General features: G+C 38.9%; 2 protein-coding genes across 2 annotated transcripts in view; one reads left to right on the top strand and one right to left on the bottom strand.

Moving 5' to 3' along the window:
- The window catches only part of LOC148724991 (uncharacterized), a 312,950-nt gene that overhangs the window by 259,199 nt on the left and 34,202 nt on the right, over window positions 1-19,549 (bottom strand). The window lies entirely within an intron of this gene.
- Window positions 1,626-18,104, top strand: LOC111328769 (uncharacterized). The gene is made up of 7 exons (XM_088731720.1): window positions 1,626-2,096; window positions 2,459-2,568; window positions 10,137-13,319; window positions 13,387-13,514; window positions 13,848-13,968; window positions 14,775-14,857; window positions 15,436-18,104. The coding sequence occupies exons 3-7, from the start codon at window positions 10,161-10,163 to the stop codon at window positions 15,488-15,490; spliced, it is 3,546 nt and encodes a 1,181-aa protein (XP_088587846.1). The 5' UTR covers window positions 1,626-2,096; window positions 2,459-2,568; window positions 10,137-10,160; the 3' UTR covers window positions 15,491-18,104.

The raw sequence follows: 19,549 nt of genomic DNA, 5'->3' as shown, positions 1-19,549 counted from the left end.
ATAGTATCCACATGTATCCATCCAAAGAGGAAGGCTGTTAAGAATACAAAGGGGAATGGTATCTCAAATGCTAAAATTTGTAAAGGAACAAAGTGGATATTCCAAGGGGTAGGTGGCTCACACCAAAAACCTTCTGAAGGGGATATGGGGATGCCTGTTTTCTAGAAACATTGACACTGCTTAGCCTCAAGTTTTGTTTGTTTAGTTTTTGTTTTTGTTTTTTTTTTGGAAAAAAATGTTCAAATTACCCTTAATGTATGACATAACAAACAAAGTTCAACTCTGAGTCCATGCCCAGCTAGCACAAAATTTTCTTCATTGACTTTTTCAAGAAGCATGTATGGTCAAATGTAACTAAGAAAAAAATAAAAGTAAAATGATAATTTACAAAAATTAATTTTTAATGAAATATGACCTAAACCTGAAAAGGTTAATTAAAAGTAATTTTTTATGTAAAGCATAATCCAATCTGAAATGCAACCTTTAAAGTTAGCTTTGTAATGTTTGCCACCAACTGTGAAGCCTTCTTCTTTAAGAACTTTATTCTCCTCATTTAGCCAAACAATCAACTTCTTCACCTTGCTCCTGAGAAAAGCAAAAAAAAAGTCTAGGAGTTAGTCTACGTTTGAGTTTGGATTATCAATTAACACTTACCCATTACCTGTGATAGGGAATGATAAAGAAGTTATATCCACAGTATAGTAAAATCAAACTCTACTAACTTTTTCTCAGCACAATTAGTAATCGCAATTGGATAAACAGCTCGCCAGAGCTAGCACTCTATTAAGAACCACAGAGCCCTTTGCCAGTTGTGATAGCTAAATCAATTGGAACAATTCCAATTCTCTCCCTGCAGTACAAACAAACAGTGTTATCATTATCAGCAGCAGCATCATGCAGTACATGCATGTGCACAAATTGAAAGTGGATTTAAATGTTCATCTTAGATTCAGCCATTTAGATAACCCAAAAATTTTCCTTACCTGCAAGAGGTCTTCCAGCTCGTTTCACGAATAAACGAGGTCCTATCGATTTATCCAACCTCAGCAGATCTTTAAGCGGTCGCTTTATATCTGAAAAGAGACAGGCGCGACCACTGTGTCGGCTACTGTAGCAGGCGTAGATATAGAGGCGTCTCCAATCCAAGCGATCCAAGCTGTCTTGAGCTGCCGCGAAAATTCGATCTTACAGCCATTTCCGAGTCAAACTGGTGAAAATTTAATAATTCCCTCACCAACCTAAATTGATCTGAAGCAGCCACTAGCTATTCAACGAGATTTTTTCGTCGTAACGCTCTTCTAATTATTCTGAAGAGGGCTAAAACATTAACAAGGTCCTTCTTTGGCGACGAACCAAACCACGGTGGGTCGACTTGTCCACCATTTCCATCGACCAGATCGCGGACGCATACCTCTGCAATGTCCTCAATCACTCCTCATGAACTCTCTTGATTTACAAAACCAGTCGTTTGATACAGTGTACCAAATTTTTCCTGGATCGAGCGACAGTCCGAAAATTCGGCGAAGAGGATATAGCTTCGCCGCCATATCTCGTTCGCGCCAATTTTTGTATTACGCGCGACGAAGCACTTTGTTATATATTAAGTCGACAACAAACCATTTATGGATACATGATCTGGTTTTCATTTGTACAGCGCACTCAAGATATACTTAGCACCTTCATCCACCGCAAACTGTGCAGTCATGACAGATCTGTAATTTTGCTAATTCGATTTTCTTGACTACTCCGGAAATTAGAACCCATAACCAGCTGTGAATTTCAAAGTCGCATAAAGCTCGTCATGTTTCATTATCCTTCTGAATATTTTTTCTTGTTTTTTCTTTTAAATTTATCCTTTTTTTAACGCCCCACACGCCCAGGGCCCACACGTACGCTTGAAATTCGATCTTCATATTTTAAAATTATTGTACGCTTGGGCGGCCTGTGCACACACCATTGTTTATTGATTGAATGCTCTCGACCAATCTTATTTTTCAATTTAAGCATTCTGCATACCCTGCGTGATATGGCGTCATTTCTCATAAAACAATTTGGTGAAGTGTTTTTCCCGTTTATCGCTTGAAATGCATGCATCTGTATTTGATTTGATTTACTCACTTTCACCAGAGTGTGGTGAGGGTCGCACAACAGAGCGAAGCTCCTTATTAAGTGCGCCCTATATCCCACCCATCCCACCCCAGGGGAGGACATCCATCACACAGTAATCTCGTGTGTGGGAAATTAACGTCTCCTACCCCAACCCTGCAGGAGACGGGACCTCCATTTATTCGTCCCTATCCGAGAAGACTAGAATATCTAACCATTTCTTGATGTTATAGAAAGGTAGCAAATTCTTCTCAATTATTTTTAAGACCCTGAGTGTTGGTCCGGCCGGGGCTCGAACCCTCGACCTCCCGCACAGCAGTCCAGCGCTCTATCCATTTGAGCTAACCGGGAGGTATTCCTTTTCTTCGATGAATTCTCGATTCTAATGTTGTACATCCTCCTACTACATTGATTAGAGGGCAAAAGATTTCTACATGAGTGGCATTTTACAAGCTAACGTGGGTGAGTTTGTCTGGGATTTGTTTACTTTTCGCTTCAATTAATTTTTATTCTGACAGTTCTGAAAATCTTAATTCTGAGTGCAACCGGTAGAATTATTCAGTCACATGATTGTCATAAGGGTAAGGCCCGCTCGAAGCTTCACTTATGTTTTCCGTCTGGTCCATGTCCATGATGATTTTCTGCTGATTGTGTTTTTTTTTAGCATGAATGATCCCTTTGTCTGTTTACAATTTTATGCACCTTCTTCACATGTTGTTTGCCCAGTAAAGATATGATTTTTGCGTTTAAAAGAAGCAAAGAAACGTAGTTGTGGATGTATATCACATCCAACTTGTCTGGGAACAAAATTGATGTTTCCACCGTGCATCGTTTTTAGAAATGCACTAGACACATGTGTCGAAGCAAAGTTATCTTGAAATGAATCTTTGTCTCGAAGGCTACGAATATTCGCAAATTTCTTTTGATTCTTAAGCCACTTTCATGCCATAATAAGACATAGCGTGTGATTTACTTGAGGCTAGGGTCGGATAACTTATGCTTGAAATTTTTATGTATCATACTTCTAAGCAGATATAGTGAAATATATGAAGTTCATATATTTTGAACTGCGGTATTAGATACGTATGATGCACGATCCTCGCAGTAGATAGCGCTATTTTTAAAAGCAATAGCGAAAATCAGACCTGAAAAAAATCAGGCCTGTACGGGATTCGAACCACGGACCTCTGCGATACTAGTGCAGCGCTCTACCAATTGAGCTAACAAGCCAACTGGGAGTAGGCCGTTAAGTTGATTCGTAATAAACCCGTGAAAGTGATAAATCAGATATAGTGAAATATATGAAGTTCATATATTTTGAACTGCGGTATTAGATGAGGTCCGTGGTTCGAATCCCGTACAGGCCTGATTTTTTTCAGGTCTGATTTTCGCTATTGCTTTTAAAAATAGCGCTATCTACTGCGAGGATCGTGCATCATACGTATCTAATACCGCAGTTCAAAATATATGAACTTCATATATTTCACTATATCTGATTTATCACTTTCACGGGTTTATTACGAATCAGCTTAACGGCCTACTCCCAGTTGGCTTGTTAGCTCAATTGGTAGAGCGCTACACTAGTATCGCAGAGGTCCGTGGTTCGAATCCCGTTCAGGCCTGATTTTTTTCAGGTCTGATTTTCGCTATTGCTTTTAAAAATAGCGCTATCTACTGCGAGGATCGTGCATCATACGTATACTTCTAAGCGTCACCCGTTACACATGGCATTCTGACAAAAATTTTTCTCAAAAAGTTTATGTTAATTAATTCGTTTCAAAGAGCACCTCGACCTCCTCCCTCCTTCCTGCCGCCAGAACAGGTAAAATTTACTGCGAATAAAAAGATCAAATTCCTAAAGCGTAGCAAGAAAAACAGGCTCATCGTTGACATTGTTCGGCGGCTGGGCATAAAGAGAGCCAGAACTTGAGAAGTTTAGTCATTATTTGACCCCTCGTGGACATACTTGAGGCTGCGGCAAAGTGCACGGAAGCTGTGCGGCTTCCTAAACGACTTGTGGTTTTTTGGATTTTCTGAGTTGTACAAGTGATTGGAACCTTCCAGCTGCTATGATAAATATTTCATAAATAATACAATGAGGCCTCGTGGTAGCTTATTAATAATATTGAAATATGTTATTGACCAAGCGTGAGGTCAAGATGGCTGAATATTGGCCGAGTTTATATTTTGCGTCTTTATGCCAAAAAAGAGGAAGTAGGCTAATATCCAGCCACCTTGACCTAACAAGCTTGGTCAATAAAGGACTTTTTGTATAGCAAAAAGATCATCGCTTTATTAAGAATCCAGACTCGTTCATTTCGAGAGACAGAAAGCGAACTGTTTTTGTAGCACAAAAAACTCACGAGAGCCGTTTATGTATTCTTTGTTTGTTCGCTTTTTGCGACTTTACCGTCGACGCTGTCCAAAATTACGAGGATTGTATTTCTGCCCAATTGATTCTTTCCCTTGCGCGATATCAAAGTGGGCAACCCTGAGCGGGTAAGATGAGCCCATCTTGCCCGCTCGGGTAGGCAATAAGAGCACAAGATTCGTTTCATCTTGCCCACGGGCGCTGCCAGCTATTTAATTATAAGACTTGTGAATTTTAGCATGCATAAACAGTACGTCATAGGCCATTGAAGTTGAATGAACGAATGAATGAAAAACTTTTTTTAAGTGTCTATGTTTTTAGCTGTAAGCTAATGATGGACCCTAAAAAATTTAAAAGTCAAATAAATTTACATATGTAGATAATAGTTATTTACAGTAGATAATAGTTATTTACAGTAGATAATTAAAAGATTATAAAGTTATTTAGTTAAGTTTTAAATTTCAAAGAGAGTTGAAAGGTCGACTTTTCTTATGTTTTTCTTGAACGAATTTGGAGTTTTTATCGCTCTTAGGTGTCTTGGTAACTTCGACCAGATGAGAGGTCCCATATATTTAATAGAATTCCTACCAAATCTTACAGTTTCGAATCTTGGCAGTTCGAAGTCACTGTTCCGTAAATTATACTGAGTGTTCTTTACATTAAATAAGTCAGAAAGAAACAGTTGATCTTTATTTTAATTCTGCGAAAAAGACACAAAGTACATTATTTCAACGGATCATTATTCAGACTGAAACGTAATAACATAACAAGAAATTTATATTTTCCAAGAGTTTAAAGGATCACCTTCCAGAAAACAAAATTTAAAAGCGGAATTGCATCGCGCTGTAACATACAAAGTTGCCAAAGTTGCATAATTTTTCATTGCTTTACAGTGGGGAAAACGGCCGTCTGGGTAAATTTTGAAGTTTACGATATTTCGGAGAAAGCAAAGCGCAATAGAACTATTTGAAACAATTTTTGAAAAAGTCTCATCAAAAAGGGCCTTTAAGATAATAAAATAAATTACGAACTTTTACAACTGTCGGCGGATTCTCAATATTTATGGTCAGTGGTGCTTGAAATTTAATTCAGGTATTACTTAGTAGACTAATCGTCGTTGGAAGAGAAAGATCCTTTCCGTAAGATCAGAGAAGAAGAAAAAGTCATCCTGATAGTCATTTAACTCGAGTTTGCTTGCCAAACTGATACTGTTTTTCTTGAAACGCGGCTTCTTTTGCGATTTCCTAATTGATAGATACTTATTAGTAAACGTTTTAACGTTTGCTTAAAAGCTTATCACTACGCGACTAAAAAAATGTTTCGGTGGAGCTTTTTTCTTTGATTTGCAATACATCTGTTTTGTCAACCATCTAGTCGCCCAAAAATTATTCGTTTTATGAGGATCTCGCCGTAGTTACAGCCCTGAATCATTAGGGTTATTTTGGAAAGCATCTCGTTTGGTAAGAAATAGACAACTTTTTTGAGAGATATGTTTAGGCATGCTTATGTACGGTGGCCCAGAAGGCTCAACGCACACAAAAAATATACTGTAGCAAATAAAAAATATACTGCAGCAAATAAAAAATATACTGCAGCAGCCAAAAAATATACTGCAGCAAATAAAAAAGTCAAAACGCAAAGAAAAAAAGTACCGCCGGAAATAAAAAAATGCAACGCAAACAAAAAATACTGCAGCAAATAAAGTATGCAACGCAAACAAAAAAAAGAACACGCAAAAAAAATTGGAACGCAACGCCAAGAAAGACTGGGTAATAGTTCTTCGTTCCCGCCAACACTCGTTCCATCCTTTGCTTGTTCGCCTTTCCGAAACCATGTTTTGCAGCGAACTTATGACAGTACCATGCTGCTCCTTTAAAAAATCGATAATAACTCTATTTTCATAACCTTGATGAAAGTAATCTTCTATAATCCTACGCAGATCGCTTTCGTCCATAACCAAAAGCGAGTTCCAGTTCATGGTGTTTTGGCGGGAAACTAAAAACTATTACCCAGTCTTCCTTGGCGTTGCGTTCCAAATTTTTTTGTCTGCGTTTTCTTTTTTTTGTTTGCGTTGCATATTTTATTTGCTGCAGTATTTTTTGTTTGCGTTGCATTTTTTATTTGCTGCGGTACTTTTTTTCTTTGCGTTTTGATTTTTTTCTTTGCTGCAGTATAATTTTATTTGCTGCAGTATATTTTTTATTTGCTGCAGTATATTTTTTATTTGCTGCAGTATATTTTTGTTTGCGTTGAGCCTTCTGGGCCACCGTACTTATGCCATCTTCAATCAATGAGTAACAGAACGTGAGTAATTACATAACAGACAAGTAGATGTATAAAATTTTTACAGTATGATGCAATCCAAAAGCGGCCTAATTACAACGTGACACCAAACATCAAAGGTGTGCACTAGAACGCTAGAAAAGTGTTATAATGCTGTAATTGTTTGTTAAGTTCAAGTTTGATCTTATTTATATAAAAAGCTTCTTTGAGTTTTAAATCAATTGAGTTGTTAGTAGAATCCAGAATGCTAAAGCAAGAAAGGGAGTATTTGTTCTTACAAGAAGGAGATGTGTTGAAATGCTTAGAAATATGCGAGTTTTTATCTCAATTGATTTAAAACTCAAAGAAGCTTTTTATATAAGTAAGATCAAACCTGAACTTAACAAACAATTACAGCATTATAACACTTTTCTAGCGTTTTAGTTCACACCTTTGATGTTTGGTGTCACGTTGTAATTAGTACCCGCCTTTGTATTACATCATACTGTAAATATTTTATTCATCTACTTGTCTGTTATATAATTACTCACGTTCTGTTACTCATTGAATGAAGATGGCATAAGCATGCCGAAACATGTCTCTCAAAAAAGTTGTCTATTTGTTACAATATTTATCATACTTGCTACTACTACGACCTTATAGAAATCTCGTTTAGTGCTAGAAAAAATAAAAATGTTAATCATTAGCTCAGGTCGGTCCTTGTTGGGAAAAACTGTGCCCTCTGTCTTGAGGATCACGGGCACAGTTTTTCCCGATATGGACCGACCTAAGCTGGTGAATAACATTTCTATATATAGGAAGTCTGCGTTTCGATTTGTCCTTATTACAGTGCTCGATACATAAAAGTAGTAATCAATATATATTGAGTTAGAAAGATACAACGACTTTCCATCGCATAAAACATAGAAACTCTACCGAGCTCAGCAAACATATCTGGAATCTTAAAGAAAGTAACATTGACCATTTCATTTCATGGCGCATCCTTTCATCAGGGTCACCCTACAACAGCGCAAGTAAGCAATGCAAACTCTGCCTAAAAGAAAAACTACTTATCGTCTGCCGACCTGATCCGCCTCCCGGTTAGCTCAATTGGTTAGAGCGCTGGACTGTTGTGCGGGAGGTCAAGGTCGATGGTTCGAGCCCCGGCCTGACCAACACTCAACGTCTTAAAATAACTGAGGAGAATGCGCTACCTTTCTATAATATCAAGAAATGGATAGACATTCTAGTCTTCTCGGATAAGGACGAATAAACCGTAGGTCCCGTCTCCTGGATCTAGTAATTAGTTAATTTGGTTGGGCAGGGGACATTAAAGAACCCAGTCACGAGATTACTGTGATGTGGTCTGGCCTGTTCACTGTTAATTGGGGGAGGGGGCATCTTCAAATAAGTTTCCTTCGATTGTTTGTAAACTGCTGATGCAGTCCGGCCAAAGTCCCCCGAAAAGTGGGTTGATGCGCCTTTGATCATATCCACATATCCATATGTTAATTTGCGCAATATAAATATTAAATTATTATTATTATTATTATTAGTATTATTATTATTATTATTATCAATTATCAGTACTCAACAAACGTAATGAACTTGTGTTCTCATGCCGCCCCAGAAACAAAGCGTTACTGCGTAATAACGGAACGAAGCTTCTAATTCTACAGCCACGCCTCTTTTACAAATTTGTGTAGCATACAAGCGATGGTTACAAATATTCTTTTCACTAAAATCCCCCAATGATTGAGCAATCACGAAACAGGCTTGTACGATGAAGGCGTAGCCGTTGTATTTTTCTAACTCGACATATATATATATATATAAATAGAATAAATGTTTGAAAAGAAAATTTGCCCTGAGCGGGATTTGAACCCATGTCCACCTGTTACTAGTCAGGTGTGATCACCACTACACTATCAGGACAACCATGCTGGCAACACGGCAATCGAAGATGTGATTTACGTTATCGGAGACATGTTCTCCCGGGTAACTTAATTTTCAAGGTGACAGGGTAGGGGAAGCCTATAACCCCATAGGGGAAGCCTATAACCCCATATGAAACCCAACTAAGGATACCCCCATAGGAAACCCAACTAAGGATCTATTTGTCATCCGCTAAGTTGACTTCGGTCGTGTATCTTTCATAGATCCTAATGTTAGTAGTTCATAACAATAGTGTCATGCCCGAGTGTTTGTCTATGGGCAGCTGTTACCGCCAAAAATATATACAATTACATATAATTTGAGGTGATATTGTTACAACTTAAATGGACAGTGCACAAAATAAACGAAGGCTCACAAGACTTCCGTAGGTATTTGAAGATAATCTTACAAGCCTAAGCAATTTCCGAACACTGAGCCGTTCCCAGACACTTCTAATTTTAGTAGTTCATAAACAATTGTGTCATGCCCGAGTGGTTGTCTGTGGGCAGCGGTGATCGCCAAAAGTACATACAGATGTAGTCATCATTTGGAGGAAGGTAGATGTAATTTGAAGAAATGCTGTTCAGACACAAATGGACATCTTGTCTTAAGCGAATGAAATAGTGAAAATATAAATAGTATACGTATGATGGACGATCCTCGCAGTAGATAGCGCTATTTGAGCAATAGCGAAATTCAGACCTGAAAAAAATCAGGCCTGTACGGGACTCGAACCACTGACCTCTGCGATACTAGTGCAGCGCTCTAACCAATTGAGCTAACAAGCCAACTGAGAGCAGGCCGTTAAGTTGATTCGTAATGAACCCGTGAAAGTGATAAATGAGATAGAATAAATATATGAAAATCATATATTTTGAACTGCGGTATTTGATACGTATGATGGACGATCCTCGCAGTAGATAGCGCTATTTGAGCAATAGCGAAATTCAGACCTGAAAAAAATCAGGCCTGTACGGGACTCGAACCACTGACCTCTGCGATACTAGTGCAGCGCTCTAACCAATTGAGCTAACAAGCCAACTGAGAGCAGGCCGTTAAGTTGATTCGTAATGAACCCGTGAAAGTGATAAAAAAAAAAATTGATGTTAGCGCGTTGCAGGAAACTCTTCAGGTGACGTCGAGGTGCTGCGGGTGCCCCATGAGTGAGGAGCTCGAAAAGTAGGGACAACGGAATGTTTACATGAATTAATTACCTGAATGGTAATCAATATAACGAATATCATTGGTTGCGCCTGATTATGATTAAAATTTCACGCCTGAAAACTACTCAGCAGTGCAATGTCAACTCTTGGGCTAGGTGCGCTCTCTTAGTCTTGCTCTCTCGCAAGAAACACTTGCGAGGGAGCGGACCAAGGCCATGACTTACAACATTATTCAGCTTTATCATGAAAAATTTGTTGATACTTTATGTGGATGAATTTTGGTTTTATCTTATTTCCAGCGGTGATAAATTTGACCTTGAGGGATGGAAGGAACAGCACCCAAGATCACGAAAAACGTTTGCTCAGGACGGCATCTTGAGGATGAGTTGGAATGTGATGATAATCAGTCGGCGAGATGCAGCACATTTAAACACTTTGAAGAAATGTTAGATCAGTTTCAGCTATGCAAAGTGAAAATGGCTACAGAGTCTTTCAAAGCTGCGTATAAGCACCTCCTGAACCTAAATCCATCTAGCTTCGTAAACCCAACTGATTACGAGAAGGAGCAGGTGGATCGAGGTAGAGAGATGTGTTTGAGTCAAAGCCCCGGTCCTCCTTTTTTTGGTGCGGTTTTGCTAAACACTGAGCTGATCGCAGAAAAGGAAGACTATTTTTATGCCATCTTTACTATTGTCTTTGGGGCTATTGCACTCAGGCTGCATGAGTATAAAACAGCTATAGACTTATTTCAGCGCTGTGATTCTCTTTTCACAGCTGATGCCACTTCAGATCCTGAAAACAAAACGCAAGCTATCGATATCTTAACAGCAGTAGCCAAGACTAATATAGGCTGTGTCTATCTGATTACGAGAGTCATGGACAAGGCTAAGGATTATCTAGAATGTGCGCTGAAGATTTTTAAAACATTTGAAAATAAAAACAAAAACAAAACGAACTTTGTAGAAATAAACATTGTTGCTATACAAACCAACTTAAGTTTAGTTTACCAGTGTCAGAAAAACTACCCAGCTGCAGTGAAGTTGCAAGACCGTCTTCTTTTGAAAGCAAAAGACCTCAGTCTTCCCTTTCCTCTGGTAGCTGCCATACATTACAATCGAGCAGAGTTGCTTTTGGAGCTCAAAGAACCTGCCAAAGCACCTAAGGAGTTGGAGACTCTGGATTCACTTTCTGAGAGGATTAACAACGAAGATGGGATATTCTCGAAATTTATATTGTCTAAAATATGTTTGGTGTATCAAATGATTGGAGAGGTGGTTCTTGCAAAGAGTATAGCCGAGCGCTTGACTTTCCCGCCTCTTTTTCCCACATCGTTATCACCCCCACTCTCGCCTTCCCCAAAATCGTCCTCTTCGGCATCAGGTTCAGGGTCGTCATCATCATCGTCACCAGTTTTATCGTCGTCACCATCATCTTCATCATCATCATCATCGTCATCTAAATTTTCTGCTTCGTCAGTTATGTCTTCATTTTCCCTTTTTCTTCCCGATTTTGAAGCTTTCTTGGGACTCTATGGAAAATTCCGTTGGGACTTCTTGTTCGCAATGATATTGAATTTAGTCGATTTTCACTTGAATGAGGAAAACGTAGACTTTGTATCTTTCCTTGACGTTTTTGTACCAAGTTGCAGAGAAACGCTAGGGAAAAACCACCCCACATATGCATCGTTTCTCTATAGGCAAGGTGTTAGACTCTTTCAGATGGAACGAAACTTGTCATCAAAGAGCTGCTTTGAAGAAGCATTAAGTATTTTGACAAGTTATGACTTCGAGTCAAATCACCCGGATTTAGCGCAATGTAAAATTGCTCTTGCAAGGCTATTATTGTGCGAGAACTTTCAAGAGGTTCCACAGTTGAAGTCGTGCCCTGATCGTAGCTGGCGAGAATATTCTTATGACGCAACAGATAGTGTTGTGAGTCCTGATATTTCATCATTTAGAGAAAACAGTAACAATTCGCACAGCAACGAAGAACTAGAACAAAATGAAATTTCTGTTCAAGGGAACTGCAGAGACAAGCACGATGATCGTCTTGAAAATACATCCCAAATGGATAAGAACAGGGGAATCAACATCTCACAGAAGATGCCAGAAACACAAAATGCAGTCTGTGATGGACGGAATGACCCTCTTAGAGCTTCTTTTCATGGAGGAGATGTGGTTTCGGACAGCGGTAAAAACTCCGATGCACTCGCCAGGAATGGAGCATGTGGCTTTGACAGAGGGTGGAATACTCAATTTGTTGCCTCTCCGAAACCACAAGGAGATTCCCATGAGATTAATTCGAAAGCAAAAGGATTTCTTGGTTTAAAAGGTGGACGCCGAAGCAGCCTTTCGTCGGGCCACGATTCACAAAGGGATCCCAGTAAAGATGACTTTGGAACCAATCACATCGGAATAGATCCCAGTTTTCTCGAACGCCATTGTTATGAGTACAATGAATCTGATAAGCACTGGGATTTTTGTGGCCCGTATGAAGATTTAGACGTGCCCTCAGGTATCCACTCCGAGTACAACAGATCTAGGCATGTGCGTGAGGTGTGCAACCCTACTCCCCCAAGTTCATTGACATATCCTGGATGTCCTGATGTTACAAAATTTTCCGCAAGAGATCATTCTGCCTTCACTAGCACCACGAAATCTCCTCCACAAACATACTTAGGTCCCGATGAGTATCAGCCTCAAGAGTCATCCCTTAACTTAGTCCTGATGCCCAAAGCTGTTCCAGCGAAGACCTTACAACTGCCTCGATCTTCAAGATTCCTCGAGGATGGACCTAAAGCAAAATCTAGATCAAAATCTAAAGCGAATTTCCCGTTGACAGTCAAAAAGTTTACCAATGGTGATGTACAAGCAAAAACTCCGCCAAATATCTCCACGGATGTACATGTGCTCGCCGAAAGGCCAACGTTCTCATCGCAGTTTGAAAGAGAAGACGACGCCCCGAGATTTTTTTCGGGCCGGGATAGTGTAGATGCTGGTCTGGGTCTGTTAAACAGTAATTCAAACACATCTGCTGACGAATCGTTGGCTGCGCTCGAGCGACGTGTGGCAGAAGCTTGCTCACTTGTCCAAAGAACGTTGAAAGAAAGACAAGAAAGAGAGGAAACGATGAAAGAAACTGAGCAGAAAAGAAAAGAGGAGCGGACAAGGAAAGAAAAACAGGCACATGAAAAAAAAGAAAGGGAAGCAAAGGAAGCAAGAGAAACGGAGCGCAGGAATGAAAGAGTTGGAGGGAACGCGACGAGTGGTGGACGAGAAACACCTTCGCAAAACTCGGTTGGTGCTGAGGTTCAACAATGGCTTTGTGAACACTACCAGCGACTCTGCCGTGTCAAGTTCCCATGCTGCGGAAGGTTCTTTCCTTGTCATCGCTGCCACAACAACTCTGGGTGTCCAAATGACAACTCCAAAGCAAGAGAGGCGTGTTATGTCGAGTGCTCTATTTGTAACCATCAACAAGAGGTAAATAGACATGATATTGTTACGCTTAGGTTATAAGCGTGTTAACTTCGAATGTTTTATTTTTAAGATCAACCAGGACGCCCACACTTGTGCCGGATGCAAAACAAAGTTCTCAGCATATTTCTGCTCTATATGTAAACACTTCACAGGCGAGGATAAAGCTCCTTATCACTGCACAAAATGCGGTATCTGCCGGTAAGTGAAACAATATTATCGAAGGTATTGTTTTCGTTTGTTTGGATAATATGCTTATTCTCTGGAAATTATTGGCCCGCCTTAGTACCAAGTCAGGGAGTTATTGACTTGTGTTAGAGTAGAAATGAAGTATCCTGGCACCATGCATCTTTAAGGCGAGAGCGAAGAAATATTGGTTTCCTCATGCGTATCAAGTTTCTTTTTCAGTGATCATTTCAGCTTAACGAGAAGAAATACAGCGTTTTCCAGTATGAGTTAGAAATTTCCTTTCTCAACAAATTATTTTCTGCTCGAGTAACTACGCCCGAAGTGAATTTTCTACTTCCCGTTTAGCATCTACAAGGACCGCTCCTTCCACTGTGATGTTTGTAACGTCTGTCTGGACAAAAGGCTTGAAGGCAGACATTCTTGCCGAGAAAATTCAGGACATGATGAGTGCTGCATCTGTTTGGAGGTAGTTATGTAATTTACTCATCAATGCTAAGAGTAGGGAATGGGAAAAATATTTCCCAAACGATTTTGCCCTTTAGTGGAGGCAATTAACGCCTTGCACTCAATTTGGTTTTATTCACCTATCACGCACAGTGACGTCAGGTGCTTCCATTTCTTGAGTCGAAATCTGGAAGCAGGGAAATTAGATTACTCTGTGTATCCAAATTCAATATTTAACAATTAGTTCATGCTTTAGCGTGCACTATCGAGTTATGGAGCGCGCGGGAAGTTTGGAGAGCATGAAAGAAGCGTAAGAGTTGCCCGAGGCGATAGCCGAGGGCAACTCTAGCCTCATGAGTGCTCTCCAAACTTCCCGCGTGCTCCATAACTCGATAATGCACAGCTGAAAGCATGAACCAATTGTTTTAGAACATAGCCGGTGGAATTGTGCATCAAATCCGACGCGAAAAACGGACAACAATATCAGTTGAAGCAAATCGTGACGGCGTCTCCTTTTCCGTTGTTTTTCTCTTTTTCTGCCTCATTTAAGAACTCTAGCCCAAGGGAAAAGGTCCGAAAATTGTCTTCGTTTTCGGACTAGTAGGTCGAGTTTCTGTTTGTATCCATTGTTGTTGCGAAATATATTATTTTTCCCCGCGCTAACAATGGCCGCTTGAGCGAAAAAAAAAGTTTCTGGCGAAGCGATTTGCTGACGCCATCAGAGTGCACTATCGGCATTTTGAGGACGCTAACGTATATTGAATTTTATTGCGCGGTTCTGCTGGCTATGTTCTAATTTTATTTCGTTGATCAATTCTCTATTTCCAGGATGCTTTCAGCGGTTGTCAGATCCTGCCATGCTCACACAAGGTTCATCGAGAGTGTGCTATTGCTATGATACAGAACGGCGTGTAAGTATGCATGGAATGTCGTGATATCTACTTTTGCTAATAAACTTACAGATGGAGAAATGCTCCACTGCTGCGCTAAAAATTTGTCGGTATTCATGTAATTCTGTACTGGGTGTGTGTGGACCTGCTCGAGCTATGAGTGGGCAAGGAGTAGTTTTCAGTTACATGTCAAACGAAACACCTCCATTTCCTCATTTGGAACGAGCGAGTAAGAGTGAAACATTTACGCCAAAAACAGAGATTGTCTTTTTCGACTAAAATAACTTCGGAAAAGATAGCAAATGGCATTAAGAATCCACGTTACGGACGTTCGAACAAACAGCCTTTCTTTCCCGTCTAAATCAGTCTGGTAATAACTCCCGTGTAACGCCCTGATTGTTCTTCCTGTACCCCTTAGCTTTTCTTTGCTACAGAGATGATTTCAAGTTTGGTTTCAAGAGTCCCCTTGAATCTAAAGTGATATCATTCCACTGGCAAACTTCGATAGACTTTTAATTTTATGTAGGCCAAATGTTACTGGGGCAATCCCACACTAGTTTTGCTCGAGTTCACCTGAAATATTTCCTTTTAATTTGCAGTCGCAGCTGCCCCATTTGCCGTTATCCTTTGTACAGTCAAGAAAGGAATGAATGAGTGAATAGCAATCTCAAATCTAATGTTCAGAATTTCAAGGGAAGACAATTTTTTTCCACATTGAGCTGTTTTTCAAAGTGCCCTCCGTGATTGACGTATTCACTCTTTATCTTAGCCGCGAATTTTACCGTTTGCTCCAAAGAACGAGTGGCTCCTAATTTCTTCTTGCTGTCTGTTATTGCGGGGAAGAGACGAGCACACATGAACTCAACCTTTTAATGTCTCTCTCCTCGTGGTTCCTCTCTCTACATCTCATGATACTATGGACTAGTGTCCAATCTCCTAACACTGTCTTATCCTTGAATGAAATGGTAAATGTAACGAGCATAAAGACAAAGATCATCAATTTAGGAACCTCCCGAAAAAACAAATTCTCATTGTCAGTACCAGAGGAAATTTATAGAGAACAGTGTGGATTGTTAGTGTAGCCACGAGAGTTATTCATTTATCAGTTCTGTCGTTCGTCTTTGTTAATTGTAATTAGTATAAATAGTTCTCGTCTCGATAGTTCAGTTCTGTATATATTAGTTTGTATTTTTTCGTGCTGTCAAAATGTAAATTAAGTTTGTCAGCGTTGTTTCATGTAATCGCCTTTGAGTATTGTGTAGCCTTGTTTAGTCTATTGTTTTAGCCTTTATCCGCTATATAACATCGTAGTTGTAATTCTCATTCAGTCGTTGTTATTCCGGAGTGCCGTACAGATCTTGTAAGTAGTTACGCTTTCGTTTGTATTTTCCTGTGGTTTTTCGTATTCCTTTCGTTGCATTTTAGTTTCGTTGGGTTTAAGTTCGCATTGTTAATTGTGTATTTTTTTGTGTTATGTACAAGTGAATTGTCGAGATTAAATTAGGGTATGTATTTCAAACTGTGACGGAGTGTCAGTTACAGTTAGTGTTAAGAAGACGTTATCAAACTTGTGCGCGCGCGACTCGCGCGCGCGTGCTTTGAGATCACGTAAGTTAAAATGTCGTCAGCAAATCACGAGGACCTTTTTTTATGACGTGTGCAAGTTTTTTTTTAGAGAAGTTGAAAGTTTTTGAGTGGCAATTGCTTGGCGGCTATTGGTATTTACCTTGATTACCGTGAGTTTACCGTCAATCGTGTTACGAATAAACGTGTTTGTTTGATTTCCGTTTCCGCTTCCGAACATTTAGGGTGTAGAGGGTGAACGATCGTAATCGTTATTTTAATCTTACTGGAAGAATCATGTAGTCAGATAGTGAATTTTCCTATGGAATAATACGATCATAGTGAGTGATACATTTGGCTGGGCTGCCAGAATCTACATGGCTTTAACAAGGAACTCCCCAGGGGACCGAGAAAAAAAAGTAAATTACATTTGATAACATTGAATATGATATTACATGACATCACTTATGAAAGTGTAAATGAGTGGTAGTTCGAGTTACGAAGAGAATTGATTGCGCAGTGATTTTTTTGTAAAAGTAAGCATTTTTTTTCCCAAAAAAGACCGAAGAGACTCAGAACTAGTAATATCAAAAGGCAGAGAGTTCCAAATTCCAATGGACTTGGAAATCTTTCTGCCAATGGAGTTAATTTGAGGTTTCCAAGAAAGGTATTCGTCCAGAAAGAAAATACCCAAAACTTTTTACTAAATGACAAGATCTCACGATTCAGTGTCAAATTCCTCAGAAAATTCTCAAAATGTACCCACAGTAATCTCCATGGAAGATGCAATTCTCATATAGAAGTATTTGATCTTTCAAGGTTTTTAAAAATACTATTAGACAACTAGACTTGTCAGGTTTGGTATGATCGTCACACTTTACACCTAGTATCTTTAATCCGTTTTAGCTTTCCTCGTTTTATGATACATCTAATTTTTTATGTACATAGTTTTAAATTTTAATTATAATCTTTTAGTATCTTAGATACTGTAGATGGTAGTATCTCAATTTAGTTATTTTTACGTTTACTTTCCAAAACGATAGAACTTAATGCCTGTCTCATATAGGACTATTCGATCCTTCATGGTTTTTAAAAAAATACTGTTAGAAAACTAGACTTGTCAGGTTTGATAAGATCGTCATACTTTACACTAATTAAAATACTTTTGTAAGTATTACTTTCGTAAATACTTTTGTATTTTCAATTAGTTTTAGCTTTCCTAATTTTATGATATGATACATCTAGTCTTATATGAATAGTTTTAAATAATAATCTTAACCACCTATATCATCCCAGTTACTACAGATGGTATTATCTTGATCAAATTCTATTTTACTTTTGTGCTATACCTGCCAAAACTATGGAACTTACACCTGAAGCATATAGAACTATTCGATCCTTCATAGTGTTTAAAAAAATACTATTAGAAAACTAGTCTTGTCAGGTTTGATAAGATCGTCATACTTCACAGCTTGTATCTTCAATTAGTTTTAGCTTTCCTCATTTCATGAAATGATACATCTAGTCTTATGTAAACAGTTTTAAATCTTAATTTAACTTTAGGGCATCTTAGGGCATCTGTAGATCATTATCTTCATTTAATTATAGTTATTTTTCTTCTGTGTTATACCTGCAAACTAGCTGGTGAGATTGTTCTCACAAATGCGCAAGTGTATATGTACAATAAACTTGACTTGAACTTGAACTTGTATGTTAGTGGGTAGGTGCAAGGTTAGTGCGTGATTTTTACGAAAGCCGAACGGAAGAGAATATAGGATTTCTAAGGTATTTGCAACTACACAATTAATTTTATAAAATTTTTTTAAAAAATTGACAATATAAAAATTGGTCTAGAATTTAAGAAAGATTTAGCATCGTCAGTTTTATAAATAGGTACAGTCTTTAGATGATTAGTTTACTGGGAAATATGCCTTTTGCGATAGACAGGTTTTACCATCTGATTTAATGGTTCAGCGATGATTTCAAAACAATTAATTATGATATGCATAGGTACATTGACAGCACGAGAGGTTTTTCTGTTTAATTGACTTGCATACGTAATTAATTCAGTCAGAGAGAAATAGATTCTACGGGTCTTGCTTCATCGACGCTTCCAAAGTCATTCCACACTGAAGTTTTTTTTGTTGCATGGCTTTGCTTTGTCACATCTGATTTTTAATGCTGTTGTCAGCTTTAAGACACGATCTATTGGAAGTTTTCCGGAGCTTACCGCAATCCTGTGTCGAGTTGCATCGTCTCTCCAATACAAGCACAGTTCGTCGAGCGCACGCAGTGCTGTTTTCAAGCCACAATGAACGTGCCATTTGTCTCACCAACCTAATGGCAAACTCAGTATACAATTGTATTTGAACTTCGTTTCAATGTGTGACATTCCATCCGTTACATAGGATCCAGCTCTAAAGAATTTTAATTATTGGCAGTCTCATATACCTTCGAACAGTTTGACGTGGCTATTTGACTCTCTCCTGATCAGTTTTCTCTTGGTTATATGTTGGTCCATTAAAAGCCGCGCCTGATACCATTATAAAAACTGGGATACGAAACACTTCACTTCACGAGGTGCCAGGGCAGTGGCCCCAAGGCCACTGGGAAACATATTACGAGGAGTATCTAAACATTTCAGAAGTGCTATGCTATTCAGGAATATTAAATGACTTGTTGTGGAAGCAAGGTAATTCAAACTATCCGTAAGATGAGAGGGTATTCCTCGCTAGCTAAATGTAAAGCCATGGGATTGAACAAGGGGTAAGCCTTCTGAGTTTCAATCGCGAAGCTTTTTGGTGGGAAGTTTTTTCCCGACGAGTTTGCACGTATTAACTGTGACTTATTCCAGTCTCGCAATAGCACTGATGCGAAAAAAAAAAGCGATTTCTGCTCTTAATTTCGTTTGTCTTTAATGCCAAGTAAGTCGTAATATTATACGTATGATGCATACGTATGATGCACTGCTTAAATAGCGCTCTCTACTGCGAGGATCGTGCATCATACGTATCTATAACCGCAGTTCAAAATATATGAACTTCATATATTCATCATATCTCGTAATATTATGGAATCAACGAAATTACTAATTTTCGTCTTCCGACCGAGTTGGATGTTCGGGAACTTTTACAAAGACCAACGTGGCAG

Source organism: Stylophora pistillata, chromosome 8 (assembly GCF_964205215.1).
Source record: "Stylophora pistillata chromosome 8, jaStyPist1.2, whole genome shotgun sequence".
NCBI classification, from domain to species: Eukaryota; Metazoa; Cnidaria; class Anthozoa; order Scleractinia; family Pocilloporidae; genus Stylophora; species Stylophora pistillata.
Note: the sequence above shows the minus strand (reverse complement) of the source record. Positions and strands in the feature narration are given on the sequence as shown.